General features: G+C 47.4%; 1 protein-coding gene across 1 annotated transcript; it reads right to left on the reverse strand.

Annotated features, from left to right (window-relative positions):
- Nucleotides 1–1,644: 1,644 nt before the first annotated feature.
- On the reverse strand, nt 1,645–17,109 carry LOC149329547 (TNF receptor-associated factor 6-like). The gene is made up of 2 exons (XM_089560292.1): nt 16,802–17,109; nt 1,645–9,332 (listed from the first exon to the last, which is right to left on the reverse strand). Exons 1-2 carry the CDS (start codon nt 17,087–17,089, stop codon nt 8,217–8,219), a joined length of 1,404 nt encoding a protein of 467 aa, XP_089416418.1. The 5' UTR covers nt 17,090–17,109; the 3' UTR covers nt 1,645–8,216.
- Nucleotides 17,110–17,598: the final 489 nt, after the last annotated feature.

Raw genomic sequence — 17,598 nt, forward strand, 5'->3', positions numbered from 1 at the left:
TGCACCCATAACCCCCGTCACCATTGGTGCCGTCGTCATCGGACCGCGAAAGCACACGCGACTGCGAGTGGTTATCGCTGCTCGCTTACTGCATGATGTGGCAGTATTTTTTTGTCCGCAACACGTATTCCCCGCAAACATCAAAGAAAAGAAAAGAGCAACGCACTGAACGAAAAACGGAGCTTGCAGAAAGAATAAAATGAAAGCGAAATTGGCAAATAAGGCAAATAACTTGATTGTTTTGCGTGAAAATGAAAAACAAAGGTTAACTTCTGGAGTGACGATCCCGAATTAAAGATCAGGGAACATATTTTGCGTGGTAAAGATTTCCATACGGTGTCTTGGTGCGGGCCGTGTTAATCTTAGGATACACATAAATCGTTCCGCAAACTCTCCTGTCGGGGGCTGGTTTCTATTCATAGCATGGATACATTTTGACGTGGACAACGCGAGTTAAGGCAAGTACTCTCGGGAATTCAAAGCGGAGCACACCGGAGAAGAAAATAACAGACGAAAGAATGCGCTACCATGGCACACCGCAATACTGCGCTGTACAAAAATGGAGCGAAACTTTTAGGTAAGCAGTCAGAGCGAGTGGTTCCGTCCGCCCATTTCTTGTCCCGCGTGTGGCACTCCTACTTCTTTTGCAAACATTATGATACTTTTTTCATGCCAGATATAAACAGGGAACGATAGTACAAGATAAAAAGAAGGGCGTAAGTTCCGTGACTAACCTCTCGTCTCTGCAACTCATCTAGAGGAAAGTCCCTCCAGTCGATGTCCTCTTCGTCGTGCCACTCGTAGCCATCGAGCGGACAGATGTGCATCTCTTCCTGGGCGCATTGCTCGTAGCACGAGTCGCACAGCACGTGCATGCAAGGCAGCAACGCGGTCCTCTTGCGCACCAGTCCGCAAGCTCTGCACACCCTGTTCGCCGGAATGGTCTTCACGAAACTCAGAGGCCTCCAGTCGAGGTCCGGGCTGAAGCCGACGAGCGTATATTGGGTAGTGGCAGGAGGCATCACTCTTCGCGTGCGCTCGCTGCCCCGCCGCCTGAAAAACTGCAATTTTTTCGCCCTCGCCGCGCAGGCTCTTATCTATTTTGTTTTGTAGGTGGTCGCTGGGGCAACTAGCAGAGCGGTATCCGCTGCCTCTTGCGGAACGTATCGCCTGCTGCGCCGGATTGGCGTTCGTTATCTTTCGAGCTGCATCCACAACATCCTTTATACGTACCTTTTACTCAGGCGGCTTTCTTTCGGAAGGGATCAATCGAGTAACAAATTCTGTTCCCTGACTAATTTCGGAAATAAAATTTTGCAACATATTACAACATGAAGATGCTCGATGTGTATTGCAGTTGGCGCTGATGGGCCATGGCGTTGTAACACTGAATAGTAATATTTCGTGGTTGCAACTTTGCCGCCGAGGTGCGCGGGTTTGTTTTTCGCGGTTTGCATTTCGTCCATGCAGGAATTTCGATGCCAGCGAAAGGACAAACTTTCCGTTCAGAACTGTCCCAATATACATATGTTGAAAGAGTAGTGGTATGATCGGATTGCTACAGTGTTCGCCACCAAGGCACGACTTAAAAACCGACAGTCTTAGATCAGAATATTAAGAGCAATAAATCAAATCCTTCTGGCATTCCGGTGGTATTTAAGAAAAATAAAAGATTTGCACACATCTAGTATGTACCTTGTGAAATTGATGTCAAAATCAAATTTGTGCGGTGCAAGCTGCGACACAGAGTTCTATCAGTGTGGATAACAAAATATGTCAGGTGATAAATTTGTGTACGTTGTCACCGACACGTTATAATGTCGTGGGCACATGCAAAGTCTTCAAATGACCTACGTCAGCTTTCACACACCTGGCACTGTAATGACTTACTTGTTGTTTTTTGGCTTATTTTAACGACGATGATGATGATGATGGTTTTATGGCGCAAGAGCATCTGCGGCCAATTTACAGACAGTGTCTTCGTCTATACGAGGTGGGGTCAAAGCGCCATTTCCTGATCATTTCACCAAGAACAAGACGAGCACCACGCAAGGGAAGACAGACAGCAAACTTTATTGGTGCATTGTGATAACGCCTACGGTTGACCTAGGTCTGGGAAACAAGGGTCAGTCGAAAGCGAGGGCAAAGCTTCTGCGCCTTTGTTTCGTCCGTCGGTACATAAGGCCGCTTCCGCCTAATTTGACAAAGTACTGCTTGAAATTGTACAACATAAAATACATTTCTAATGAGGCGGTCGGCAATCATTACCTCTAACTTTCGCGAAATTTTTAGACAGGACAATCTGCGACCTAACAAATATTGCTGTCAAAACTAATCATAACGACCTTGCAAGAACTACCGAGACAAGGAAGAGCTCGACTGAGTAGCTTAACCAGGAGAAGAGCCAATTCACAAGCCGAAATTGCCGTTCACAACTAGCTGTGGATTTTCTAGAGGAGCTAGCTGCATTCCGCTCAAAGAGATCGTGACCGCGATGTGAAGTTTACTTGTAGGGACAGATCACCGCTTGGTGATGACGACGAGGCTGTGTCCACTAAAGAGGGAGCTTTTTTGTCTTAAATCCTCCTAAATATTATACAGAAATTACAACCGCTTGGCGTTTTCGCAAGTAAACAGCAGTGACGTGGAGGCAGCTTTTGTCACCCGGTTCCCTGAGCCTAAGCTCTAGCAATGGCCGCTTCTAAACGCTACTGCCTGCGCTCTTTTCAAACAAATTGAGGGCACAAGACCAATCGGTTTGCGTGAAAAGGATAGGCCGTCTTTGAAACCAGTTGTCCTAGGAAAAAAAAATGTGGCGTGTTTTGCCGCCGACAGTAATCAGCATATTCAGAAAGAGCAATACACATACCCAGCAATTCTCGACAAAAGCATTTTAGGACGGGAAACCCTTATTGATGCAATTTTTTCGCATAATGTAACATTTCACTATAACAATCAATATATCAGCACATTTCCCTACGGCAGTCTTGAATTTTTTCATATATTCCTTTTTTCTATCATCAGAAGCATTCCCCATTGGATTTCTGAGGCAGTATTAACACTTCGATGCGATCGATGGAAACGCAATAAAAGAAAGAAATATTTTCTCACATATCGAAAGAACGGCCATTACCTTGAATAAATACACAAAAGCATCCTCCAATTTCCCAATTTTCAAAAATATTTTGCGGGAATGTTGGGCATGATCTATTTTTACAAAAAAAAAATACTATTGGACGCAAGTCGTCCACATTTTCACCTTAACCCCCAAATCTATGGTTTGCCGTGTATGCCCACAAAGCCTATCGCAATTCAACGGGAATAAAATCAGAATCAGAATGAAATACATAGTCTGCCAAAGAGCGCCAGCAAGTAGGAATGGAATTGCATAACAGTGCTATATTGGAAGTCGTTGCAATAAGTTTACAAGAACGAAACTGCTTTCCCGCAAGAATTTGCTACGTATCGATAAAGAACACAAAAACAGGTACATGAAGAACTTAAAAGTAAGGACGGCCCATAGAACCGCTAGAACTTGAAGTTAAAGCGCTTCTTTCTACCCTCACTTCCGGTCGCTTGTGTGCCTCGTTATGTGCTTTCTTAGAAATTAATTTATAAGTACATGACAGGTCTCTTTGTAACGGAAAGATTTTTTTATCTCGAAAAGAAAGTTTTACTCAATGTCAATCGTTGGCTTCGCTGAGATTATAATTAGTAAGACGTGATAACTCGTGACCCCGAAAGTTAAGTCGTACTCAATTTGTATTCTTTAGATTTTTCCTACAGGCTGTCTACCGACCACCGTCCTCAGACTAAAGTGGCTCCCCCCTTCGTCGGCGGATGCCACGGAAACTAAACACAAGAAGCGAGTGTCTGTGGAGCCGCCATTCGAGAAGAAGACCAGCGTCAGCGCACATTCAGTCGTTCTATGCCAAATAAAGAAAATGATGAAATGCATTCCAAACCCCTTAGCCTCTCTCACCTGATATGTCCGTCTCACACCCATGGTCCCCGCAGGCGCTGAAGCAGAAGTTCTCGTTGTTTACCTTTTTGTGCCACTCAAAACCTCCTCACTCTGTACTGGACGCTATGCAAGCAAACACTGAACGCATCTAGTGATCGACGTTTTACCCTCGAGCACGTGAAGACAGGACAACAGTGGAAGCCTTCACGTTGCGTTCATAGCTGCGACTCTCAACAAAGAAGTCGGATGGCCCTGACTCTGATATAAACCACCTCAGATTTATGTTAAAGATATCGTCGTCTATCCTGACAACAGGGTAAATTTTCTTGTTCTCAAACACAAAAGTATTTTCTCACCGTCAACGCCGTAATAAGCAAAGGATAGTGGAAGAAATTAATTTATACAAATCAAATGTTTTACGTATTTGCCTCAAGTTTTTCCAGCTAACTGAAAGACATATCTTGTGACAAAGATCATCAGCTCACACCAGATTCCCGCATTTGGATATGAATCAAAAACTAAGAAAAATTATAATTCTCATTTCCAGATGTATATTTTCTCGCACTGTAGTATTTCCATCTACTTGCCCAAGCTTTCCAGAATGTCAAAAACGCGATTAAATTTTGGGGAATAAAACGACGAGAAAACACGCAAAAAAATAAAATTCTAAACTACCCTAAATATCCTTCTAGCGGCATACCTAGCCGCAGATAGCATACTGTGGTGGTCCTAGAAAATACATGTAAGACAGTGGATTCAAGCAGGCAAAGCGATAAACTTCGTTAAATTGAGCGCTTTTTCTTTTAGTTGAAAAGTAATGTTGAAGCTCAGTGCCCACACCCAAGCCCGCCTATGCTCCGTACACGATCTTCACTGCAACGCACGCCTCAGGCAAGGGGCAGCACACGTGCTGCCGGCTCTATGGTGCTACGAGTGGATCCTCCTTGCCTGTTAGTCCATATTTGAACTACTATTGCCCCTTTATTATTGGCTGCAAGAGGTCCAGTACATGCAATAAACGTGATGAAGGCTGTTCTTTAAGAAATTTCTACTGGCCCTCAAAGACTTCATATTTATGGTTTATGGGGTTTAACGTCCCAAAGCGACTAAGGCTATGAGAGACGCCGTAGTGAAGGGCTCCGGAAATTTCGACCACCTGGGGTTCTTTAACGTGCACTGACATCACACAGCACACGGGCCTCTAGAATTTCTCCTCCAAAGAAATTCTAGCCGCCGCGGCCGGGATCGAACCCGCGTCTTTTGGGTCAGCAGCCGAGCACCATAACCGCTGAGCCACCGCGGCGGCAAGACTTCATATTTCTCTCCGCCAATGTAAAAAGGCAAATATAAGCCTTATTTCATATTAGTGTGGCCTCTGAATACTGATTCTTCTTTCTGATCGGTTCACACTTCCAACACGTCATTCAATTCACTGTTGGCACGTGGAGTGGCAGTAACATTTAATTCTACCAAAAAAATTGAAAACCCCTTCACAGCCATGGTGACTTAGGAACTTTATTTATGCATATATTTATTACAAATACAATCGTAAGCTATGCAGATTGAGTTAATATTCGGGAGGTGAGTTTTTAACTTCACTACTACGCTTTTATCCACCGCGGTGGAGAGCGGTTGCCCGCTCGGCTACCAAGCCGGCTGACCCTGGTTCGAATGAAACCGCGGCGGCCGCATTTCGACGGAGCCAAAACAGAAATGGCACCCCTCTGCTGTGTGATGTCAGCGTAGGTTAGAGAACCCTAGGTGGTGTAAATTAATCGGAAATACCCGGGTTCAAACCCGGAGCCGGCGGCCGCGTTTCGATGAAGGCGAAACAGAAAAGGTGCCCGCGTGCTGTGAGATGTCAGTGCACGTTAAGGATCCCTAGGTGGTCGAAATTATTCCGGGGACCTCCACTACAGCCTCCCTCATAGCCTATGTACCGCTCCGCGGCGTTAAACCCTCACAATCCACACTTCACAAAGTATTGGCGCTGAATTCACCAAAAGAACACAGTACGGGTACTACTCAGTAGAAAATGGAAACGAGTGACTTCACTGAAATGCTGAGTGACTTCACTGAAATATGTAGCTTTCGTTGATTACGAGAAAGCACTTCACTCAGTCGAAACTTCAGGAGTCATGTAGGCATTGCGTAATCGAGGTGTAGAAGAGTTTTCTGTGAAAATACTGGAAGATATTATAACGCCTGCGCAGCTGCGATAGTTATAAAATCAGCAATAAAATTCTAATAAGGAAGGGTTCCAATAAGGAAGCAGTTCATAATTGGTAGCGAGGTGCCGGAATTGCTAAGGGGAAGGCAGTGGTCGCTGATACGGATCACGAGTGCGAAATAAACAGAAGAATAAGAATGGGGTGTAGCGCGTATGGTAGGTTCTCTCAGGTCAAGAGTGGCACTTTACCAATATCCCTCAAGCGAAAAGCATACAACAGGTGTATTTTGCCGGAACTCACGTACTGGGAAATTATGTGCAGGGTAGCGAAAAGTGCTCGGGTTAATTTAAGGACAACGCAGACAGCTATGGAAAGAAAACTAATACGTTAAGGTTAACAGACCGTAAACAGACAGAGTGGGTCAGGGTACAAATGCGAGTTAATGACATCCCAGACAAAGTCAAGAAGAAGAATTGGGTATGAGTAGAGGGTGTAATGCCAAGGGAAGAAAACCGCTGGTCCTCAAGGGTAGCGGTGTGGATTCCAAGAGAAGGCAAGCGTTGCAGGTGGCGGCAGAAAGTTAGATGGGCGGTTGAGATTAAAAAGTTTTCAGGGATACAGTGGCCGCAGCTGGCAGAAGACAGGGTTAACTGAAGAGATATGGGAATGGTCTTTGTCCTGCAGTGGGTGTAGTCAGGAAGATGACGATGATAATGATCGTGATATTAAAGCTTTGCTTGGTAGCGCTGGCACCTTCGTGAAAGCGTCCACTTCCCTGAGCATGGGACATAGGACCAGCATTAACCTCTCAAATTCTTCAATAAACTATGTTGGTTGGCCCATTATTTTGGCAACAGGAGAGTAAAAAAAATGCTATATCACATGTACTTGGGTAAAGGAATGGAAGCTCTCGGCCGCGATCATGCGAGCAGCTGTGACGTTGCACTGATAAACACAATACCGGGGCTGCGCACAGCGCCTGCCACAAAGATGACTCATTTCGATGAATGTGTGCGAGGAGACGGCCGAAGACAATACCTCTGTTTCACTGATGATGTTTGTCAGAAAACTTTAAACATCCGCAGCGTCAAAGCAATCGAACAATTTCGGCAGTAATTTCCGGCGGATGGTATCAAAGCTAGACGCTGTTATAATGGAAAGGGCCTACATCTGCTTTTCCCAGTACCAGACGCACTTTTATGCGACATTGCACTCGACTTGCGGCCCTGTAAATTTTTACACGTTCCTGTCCCAAGAAGAAGACAGGCTAAAATAGTACTAAAAAACGGTCACCGAGTGACTACAAGAAGCCTCGTTCTCTGTACAACTGCAATAAACTACGCGTTAAATGCACAATGCAGATCCGGTTTCGTCTTCCTATGACATTTATCTCACAATTTTGTCGCGGATCCCTTGCAAAAGAAGGGGCGCGTAAGAGGCTTTCCACGCAAACATGGTTGCAACCGCCGTATAATGTATGAAACCTAAGTGACGGCCTGAAATAAGGACTTCCCAAAAGAATGCGTTTGACGGAGTTTTATGTCCACCTATTCCCCATTTTCAACCAGGTTGGCTTCCTGCCTTCACTTAATGACAGTATTTGTGGACTCAGGTTTCAAGGCCATTATTTGAAAGGATTGGCTTCGCCTATACGCCAATAGATACGGCACAAGAATAGCTTTCTCTTTAGTTAGGAAATGAACGTGGGAGCATTTTTCTATGGCATAGTACGGCGAAACACGGAGGCTTAGTTTATTCCCAGAAATATGGCATACATATCTACGGTTCCGAAATTGGGTATCAACAAAAGTAGAAGCTACCATTTCTCAACCAATATTGCGAGTGGCATCGTAGAATATACGACGCTTAAAGGCAATCTTAAGAAGGACCAAACAGCAGTGATATCGAATACAAACATCAGTAACTGGCATTTAAACTGCAAAATTTATCTTGAAAAAAAATGCTAACATTTCATTAGTCAAGAAACTTTCTTAAATCTGGTTTGAGCGCCATCAAGAAAAATGTCTATTCTTGCCGTGCACATGAGCCAATTCATTTCCCTGTGCCGATGGAAGAGAAACTCAAGGCAGGAGCTCCCACTTGACTCGAAGCTTGTCTTCTTCAACAAAGCCGCCTTTCCGGAGATCCGCTAAGACGAACGACGCCTCTGAGAAACAAACACCTTCATTGCTTGAAGTTTCGGGCTTTTGGTAGTACTTCAAAGAACGCCATGTTTTAACCTCGGCCTCACGTTCGGCGCCTCCTTGCGGGTGCACGACGCTCAGCTTGATTCTTTGCTCGAATGGCCACAGAACAGCGTCGTCCAGGTCGCCTTTGTGCAGCTTTAATAAAATATGCACAGTGACTGAGTCGCCCGTTTTCCTGAAATCTAGGCCAGGTGATATGCAATAACCACGCAGGTACACCCTCTCGTTGTAATAGCAAGCAAAGCCTTCCTTCAGCGCTTTCTCTTCGAGGGATTTCACACCTTTTACAAAAAACTCGCACCGCGTTGCTTGCAGCTGAGCCAGTGTATGCACTTTGGTTATGAGCTCCAACGTCTTGTGACCATTCTCCCACCCTTCTCTTCTGGCTTGCTCCAGGGCAGCTGTGATTTGAGAAATAATTCCTGCAGTTTCCGTCCTCACATTACCCAACTGATCTGTCAGTTCTTTTTCTAATCGGTTCACCCCTGCGGAAAGATTGTTTACGGCGTCGCTGCGTGTCGTCAAACATTCCTTAATTTCCGCGTTTGACGCTAAAATTTCACGCAATGTTTCATTCAAGTTTTGAGGATTTCGTACAGCAGCTGCCACTTCTAGCCTTAATGCTTCCTTGAATGTGTTGATATCATGAGACATTTCATTCAACCTGTCACCGTGTGTGCTATTATCAGCAGCGATTCTTTCCAGACAGCCCATGATTTCTTCCGCCTTCTTATCAAATGCTTGGCTGAAATTAGTAAAAGACGCGTTTCCATCCTTGACGACGCAGTTGCTGTGGGTTTCCAACGAGGCGTTAGTCATCGAGCCGCAAGTTCCCGATCTGAGGTGGGCGCACACTTCACTGCAGAGGACGCTGATCGAACACTTTGGGCAACAAGTAGAATGGTGCACACATTCCCGCTGGAAATGGTGGGCTATCATGGAAGCAGCCGTCACATGATGGCAACCCCGTTCTGCATTCCAGCATTTGACCTGCAAGGAGAACAAGAGTGTATCCATTGAAATCACTAGTACCTCACCAACGATTGATTTTAAAATTTTTGTTTTTAAGTCAATTCCTTATGTGAATTCACGTCAGCATTTGGTTGTGCACAGGGGCAGTAGGGTCTTATAGATTTGTTCTTGAAAGTCTGCAATTATATATTTGAAACACATGAAGTGCAAAGACACTGTTGCATTTTCACTTCTGCGCTAACCTCACTCTGACTCACAGAAGTGTAATACATGAACTAAATTACACTGTTATATATATATGTTCCTGTACCCGCTGTCGCGATTTTAGTTTTCCTCATGTGCCCTCATTTTGGACCACCTGCGTACGTACAAACCAGTGCTGCCAACCCTAGGGATTTTTCCCTAGCTATACAAAATTTGGACGTCATTTAGGGTCAAAGGGATTTTTTCTATAATCTGGGGAAATTTCATTTGCTTGCAGACTTCTTTTTTTTTCTCTCTCTCTCAAACTGGGAAGACAGTACCAGCTTTTCGTTGTTTTTGCTCTACAACTGACGGAAGCCCGCACCACACTCCGCGCGCTCGATTAAAGCCTGTTTCACATGCAAGTAAAAACGCTTTGTTGCTGCAGCGCAAAAGCTTTTTAGAGCCATCGCGGTGGCTCCGCCAGTCAGAGCGGCGATGTTTCAACGAGTTAAAATTTTTCGCCGCGCTGCGCTGCTCAATTCTGAGTCGCTTGCATGCATGTGAACCAGCCTTTACACGCACGTAGTCGGATCTGTATAGTCCCTGACGTGGCCAGTGGCACCCACTGCTGTGATCTGGCGTGCCACCGCCTTCCCTCAACACGCACGCCCCTTACCACGCTGTATTTGGAGCTCTCTGCACGACATGAAATTGCTGTTTAGTAAGCATATCTGCATGTTTATATTGATAATTAGGAAACAAAAAGGGTGCCATTTATTTGATAAAGGAGCGCCGGGTTGAAAATCTTAGCTAGTCTAACTAGGGGAACAATTCCCAGTTCACCCGCAGCGGTGGCTCGGTGGTTATGGCGCTCGCCTGCTGACCCGAAAGACGAGGCTTCGATCCCGGCCTCGGCGGTCGAATTTCGATGAAGGAGAAATTCTAGTGGCCCGTATACTGTGCGATGTCAGTGCACGTCAAAGAACCCTAGGTGGTCGAAATTTCTGGATCCCTTCACTACGGCGTCCCTCATAGCCTGAGTCGCTTTGGAACGTTAAACAACAATAAACCAAACCAATCAAACTTACATCAGCCACCCTCTAGAGAAATCGCAGCAAATGAACAAGCAGCTTTTATGTCGCAGTTTCTGCGCACTCCTCAAGCGACCTCCAGGCATTTTGTACGTGGTATCCTTCGGCTGAAGTCTAAACCGACTCAACATGAGGGGAAAAAAATTCAACTAATTCCACATGCCGATGCATGTTTACTAATATCTCGTGTACAGTGAAAAAATAACATACACGATATAGGGCGTTTCATTTGCAATTTCCAAGGAGCGCTACGGTTTATCTTGTAGCTTCATTTAGAAGTTCTTCATTTCAGATCATTTCAAATTTACAGCGCTAACTTGCTTACCAACGTCTGGTAATAGGGTAGCTGCATGATAAAACTTGTTACTGAACTACGCATAAATATACATTTTTTCACAATTGAACACTATTTTTTGTGTCTAGGGAAATCTAGGGATTTTTTGCTTGCAAATTTGGGGAGAACTGGCTCATGAGGTTGGCAGCCTGGTACAGACGTACATCACAGTAAGAAGCAGCAGAAAACGACACTAAAAAGCACCCATGTTTAATTGCGCGCATAAGCTGCATATCTGGCCGCGTTCAGACAAGCTAGCATCATAGGGTATCGTGCTCTCTCATGTTAATCTGGGTAGCAAACGTTTAAGAGGTGGTAGACGGAGAAGGTGGCTTAGTAGAACAGCTGCGCCTCTTGGAACTGCAGTCAGAGAAACGCAATGACGAGGTTGTTCTCCAGTGTAAGAATGTGAATTTGTGTTGAAGAAATTGTTCTTGAATTATTATCCCACTTGCACCTATTTTTATGACAGGCAGCACACGCATGCTATTGTTTTTTTTTTTGTCATGCGTTTTCTAGAGCGAAGCGAAGATTTCACCCCATTTGCCAAAACGTTGCTCGAGTGCTTCTACTCGTCAGCGCACAACTCGCCGCCATATGTAGCGCAAACCTCGGCTTTTCCGCAGACAAAGATAATGCAGTTCCTGACGAAGCATAAAGCGCACGGTGCCGATGGCAAACATTTCTTCACGGCCCGGACGAACAACAAACCATGAGGTATTGAAAGCGCCCCTGGCGGGAAGGGATGGTAGCAGCGCAGCTTCGCTCGTTGAGGCGATAACAAGATCACCAAGTTATCGAGATGGGTCAGCCGGATGTGCCGACGCCCCTTCGCTCTTTTCCGCGCATCTGCTGATAGAGCGCGCTGGCATGCTGTTTTTCCCCATTTCGGCCACCGCTCTAGTGCTCCGTATTACTTTTGGGGCACCTGGGGTGCGATTACGAGTCGCGCTCAATTTTTGTGAATTTTGAGACTGTGACGTCAAAATGACGACACCTCGAGACGCTGACCGCGAAATCAACCAATTAGCAGCGAGGTTGCGATGGCTAGTAGCAGGGCTCAACCCCGGAAGCATTTTTTATGCACAATAAGGGATCGTATGCTAACGTTTTGCTGTAAACACGCCGTTAATAAAATGAACAAGGTTTTATTTTGCTAGCAAACTATGTTTCAAACTCAACGACATGAAGCAAAACAAGAAGCGTCCTCAGTTTTGCAATTAAATTTGCTCTTCAGTCACTTTAGCTGCCGCGAGGGTACGCTGATTTTGGAGAAGCGTCGGCTAGGTGGCGTGAGCTGCCGTCCGATTCAAAGGATTTTCAACCTTATCCGTCCAACCACATCGCCCACATACTCAGCCATCGAAAACATGGCAGCCAGAAAAAAATCAGCTGATTCGACGGCTGTCCTCTTTTTGTTTACACATTATGTGGAATCAAGGTACTGTGCGGACGTCTTAAGTGCGCGGAAAAATTTGTTTGAAGGCAGTGACTGCTACACGTCTGCCGAGATCAATTAGCAAGGAGCTCTCGGCTCGAAAACCGGTGAAGGCAGCTTTAAGGCAAGATCGCACTAGCGAGTCGGAAACGTCACGCGACCGATTTCAGTCAATTAGTTACGGTTTCTGAAACACTTGTAAAGCGCGGAGGGAGCGTAAAATATCGATTTAAACCTGTCGCGCGACCCCCCCCCCCCCCCCCCGCCGGCTCGCCAGTGTGAACCCGCCTAGTCTGTGCTCTCAGTCGTATCCATGGCAAATGTGTGTAAGGGCGATGGGTGGTTCTATTTATTTTGTTGAGAAAAGGCTGTGGCTAGAGTTCCGTCCAGACGGAACTACAACTTGCGCCAAAGTTCCGCCCAGACGGAACTGCATGTAGGGATGGGGTTCCGTCCAGACGGAACTGTATCTGACACCATACAGTTCCGTCCAGCATTATCTGCCACAAGAGTTGTGTCAAGATGGAATTAAAGCTCGCGTTAGGGATTGGGAAACCAGTTTGCTTGCAGAGTTTTGCATGTCCATTTAAAAAAGTGGCAATCCTGTTCCGCCTAATGTGTGACAGGATATTCTGCAGCATCATTTTATTTTCCAAGCAGTCAGTGAGAAATGGCAATAGATCGAGTTTTGGCTTGGGTTAGTTGGTGCGTTCGCATGATGCTTGTTGACCGTTTGTGTACGTCTTAGTCTTTTTCGCGCTGCGTCATCTTGCAGCACAAATAGCGACAGGGCTTCACATCACTTCGCGAAGAATTTCTGCACTTTGCTTCTAACAGTGTCATTTTCCCGATCCTGGATGCATGCACGGAAATTATACCTTCGAAGATGTAACTAAACGCAGTACGCGGACAGATATTTTGGTGTCGTATACATGCGTAGAGAGAATATCTGCATACAGCTTGGTCAACTGGTTGTTCCAGACGCAAAGGAATGCTTTATGTGGGTAGAAATAACCCATTTTGAATAGTATGGGCCATACGGACATTAGACAGTTTTAGTTTTACGTACGTAGAACCTTAACGCACGTAAAAGTGAGCAGTCTACGTAGCGTATGCTCGTGTCACTTCGTACAGTTTATCTACACGTACGGGACGCAAACTGTGTAGATTTGCCATAGAACCTAAAAAATGCACTATCATGTTGAGCCGCGCCATCTAGTACAGATAAAAAAAAACTAATTTTGCTTAGTCGAGCTGCTTGGAGCGGAGCCAGGCGAAGCCGCAGTGCGAGCGGTAAACACTTTCCCCCTGTCTTCTGACAAACGTTGAGCGATTTTATTCCAGCGAACTGTATGTTGCATGTTATCTTCAAAGGGACTACATTCTTTCACGCCCCACATCATATTTAAATCATCGATTTTCGAGAAGCGAAGGCGCGCTCGTGTCCCACTCATGTTGACGACGTCTGCGTATGGAGCCAAAACGTGCACCGTTTTGCTTTTCCCGCTGACTGTGCCGAGGGTCCCGCGATATCCCGCTAGGTTTTGAGCTTCGCGTGGTCTCGCGAGACCGTCGGCACACTCGTTGCTATGACGACCACAAACGCTTCTCCGTCAGGCTTAGAAGCTGCTGAAATGGATTTCTATCTGGAAAACAAAAGCTAGTTCTCACCTAAAACGTCATGCGAGAGCAAGAATGGACCAACTGAAGGCAAATACAGCAGCTTGCAGCACGATACCACGTCGAGGTATTAGCGACGAAGCTGTTATCGTTGTGAAGCGGGCGGGCACGGCGCCGCCATCTTGCCAACGCCACGTACGCAAGCAACGTGAAGACCGCAACTCAAAGATCTGAATCTCACGTACGTCCGTGCGGCCCACACAGACACTTCACGTTCTGCGCATGCGCACTGGTGACCCGTAAGCGCACTACTTACGTGAACCTTCTGTGTACGTGAAACTAAAACTGTCTATTGTATGGACGGAACTCTAGCTGCGGTAAATATTCCGTCTGGACGGAACTGCAGCAGCAGCAAATGTTCAGTCTGGACGGAACGCTAGACACTCCGTTGAGAAAATACCAGGCGACCATGAATAATCACACTGCAGCAACTGCCGATATACGGGGGCAGACCGGTGCAGCTGCTGGGAGCTTGCAATCTCATTGCGAGAAATGAGAGCCGGCACGCCCGGTCACTGTGAAACAATCGCTCTCTGCCTCGTAACCACTGCCGCCCGCTTGGGGCTAAGCACTTGATGTCGGTGTTGTTGCCGTTTGTCACAAAATTCGTCGCATTTTTGAAGCAAACAAAGAAAAACAGCGCCGCGCGGACGCGTCTCGAACAGGGGAGGAGGAAACCCCCCGCGGAGCGCCTAGCCTGTGTGCGTGTGCTCTCTCTCTCCTCCACCACCGCTCACCGCCACGGCGTGCGCCGAGGGAATGAGTCATGCACGAAGATTTCTCTGGAACATCCGAGTCGCTTCTACAGAAGAGGGGGAAGCCTTGCGTGCGCTAAGACATGTCCCCCTCCTCTGCACTCGGACGTCGGCTACGCCGCCACGACGGCGCCACGCTAGAACACGCTGGAACCTTCGCGAAACAACTCCTGACTTTAACCAATGAGGACGCGCGGCCGGCGAGAGAAAGGAAGGGAAACAGCACGGGAGATGCTAAGCGTATGTGCGCACCTACTTTGGCGCGTAGAACAAACAGACGTGGAAGCGAGCCTGTAAAAGAAGGCGTTGGCCGCTATCAGTCAGTCCGGACCGCCATTTAAGCTTCGGAGAAGCGCGCCCGTTCGACTCCCGGGGAAAACACCACTCGGCCAGCCACGGACCAACGAGGCAACGTTCGCCAGTCTGCGGGACGGCATCGTCGTGGAAATCTGGTCGTCGGACTGCCGCAGTGCCCGGTGAGCAAATTGTGTTTTGTTTGTTTACCTCTCTCTCGTGCGTTAGTGCACTTTAGGTGCAATATTGCCCTTGTACTGTATTCTCTCTCGAGTTTAACTTGCACGCGTTGCATTGTTCTGTTAATCACTTTGTATGTGCTTGAACTAGTGATTGTGTAATCCTCTGTATCGTCTCGTTGCTATATAAACTTTGTTTTGTTTGTGAACCTTTGCCTCCGACCCATTCTCTGGTTTGCGACCGGCGAAAGCTGGGCACTGAACGCCCAAAAACCTCTTGTCACTTGGTGGCTGGTCTCCGCTGAGTTTGCCACGCTGAGTCGAGGGCATCTCCTTTGAGTCCGAGACCGCTGCCCCCACACGCTCTAAGGGTGTCTGGGAGCTTCCCACGTAAAAGTGCGCGAAGTGTGGGTGACACCGTTCCGTTCGGATGATGCTCGGATGACGCCGCCTGGGATACTGCGGTGGCGAAAGTTTATGCGAAGGAAGCCCTCCTCCGCCGTCGCCTTGTCCTGGGGGTCTTGTCGGAAAGCGTGCGCCTTCTGCGATGAAATTTGACAGTGGTCTCCGCAACCCGCCGCAAACACTTGCTCACAGTCGGTTGGGCTACGCCGACGTTTACTTCATTTCCTACGGTGCCTTGAAACCCATCGGCGGCGAATAAGCACAGCGCGCACAGCGCTTGCCGCTGCACTGACCGCGCACTCACCCGCACACCTCCAAGTTCAACGGAGAGTTCATCGCACAGCCATTGTGCAGTCTCCTTCCTATGTCAAAACGTCGAAACAAGTCCCGCAAGTCCAAACCGTCTTCACGCACCCTCCTGCACCTTTGCTCGCGCGGCCACCGGCGATGTAAGCACCCGCCATTTTTAATGTCTCAAACGGTTTGGTTTGGTTTATGGGGTTTAACGTCCGAAAGCAACTAAGGCTATGAGAGACGCGGTAGTGAACGGCTCCGGAAATTTCGACCACCTGGGGTTCTTTAACGTGCACTGACATCGCACAGTACACGGGCCTCTGCAATTTCTCCTCCAAAGAAATTCAACCGCCGCGGCCGGGATCGAACCCGCGTCTTTCGGGCCAGCAGCCTAGCACCATAACCACTGAGCCACCGCGGCGCCAAACGGTTTGAGACCACTCGTTTCAGCTGCACAAAATCGTCTCAGTCGGCTCGCATAATTAGGTAAGCAACGTCAACAATTCTGCACGTTTACTACGTCACCCGGTGACGCAAAAAATCAATATGGCCGCTGGTCACGGCCGACCAATAGGAACGGAGCAAATGAGACACTGTTTGAGGCACTACCCGATTGAGGCGTTTTTTAGCGACTCGCAATCGCGCCCCTGTACAACAAAGGAGGGAAACTTTTTGGTAAGCACTCAGGGCGAGGGGTTCCGTCTGTCCATTTCTTGCCCGCGTGTAGCAGTACAACTTCTATTGCAAACTTTACAAGGGCGTTTTCTTGCCAAAAAGAAACGGGGAACGATAGTACAAGACAAAGAAAAGGGCGGAAGTTTAGTGACTAACCTCTCGTCTCTGCAACTCATCTAGAGGAAAGTCCCTCCAGTCGACGTCCTCTTCGTCGTGCCACTCGTAGCCATCGAGAGGACAAACGTGCAAGCCTTCGTGGACGCACTGCTCGTAGCACGAGTCGCACAGCACGTGCATGCAGGACAGCAGTGCGGTCCTCTTACGCACCAGACCGCAGGCACTGCACACCCTGTTCGTCGGAATGGTCTTCACGAAACTCAGAGGCCTCCAGTCGAGGTCTGGGCTGAAGCCGACGAGCGTATATTGCGTAGCTGCAGGAGGCATCACTCTTCACGTACGCTCGCTTCGACGCCGCCTGAAAAAGTGGATTTTTCCCCTCTCGCCGTGCGGGCTCTTATCTATTTCCTTTTGTCGTCGGGGCGACTATCAGAGCGGCATCCGCTGCCTCTCGCGAAAAGTATTGTCTGCTGCGCCCGTTTCGCTGTCGTTATCTCTCGAGCTGCATTCACAAGCTCTTCTATACGTAGCTTTAACCCAGGGGGCTTTCTTTCGGAAGGGTTCGAGCGAATAATGATTTCTGTTCCGTGGCTAATGGCCGAAATTAAATTTCGCAGCGCATTAGAAAATGAGGTACTCGATATGAATCGCTCCAGGCGCTGAGTGGCTATGTCATTGTAACATCGAATGGTAATGTTTCACTGTTAAAACTTGTCCGCCGAGGTGCGCGCGTTCGAGATTCGCGGGTTCCAGCCCGTCTGTGCCGGTGTTTCGACTCCAGCGAAAGCTCCAACTTTTCTTGCAAAACTATCCCGCTTTGCGTTGAAAAACAAGTG

This window comes from Amblyomma mixtum, chromosome 9 (assembly GCF_055824585.1).
Source record: "Amblyomma mixtum isolate Tamu chromosome 9, ASM5582458v1, whole genome shotgun sequence".
NCBI classification, from domain to species: Eukaryota; Metazoa; Arthropoda; class Arachnida; order Ixodida; family Ixodidae; genus Amblyomma; species Amblyomma mixtum.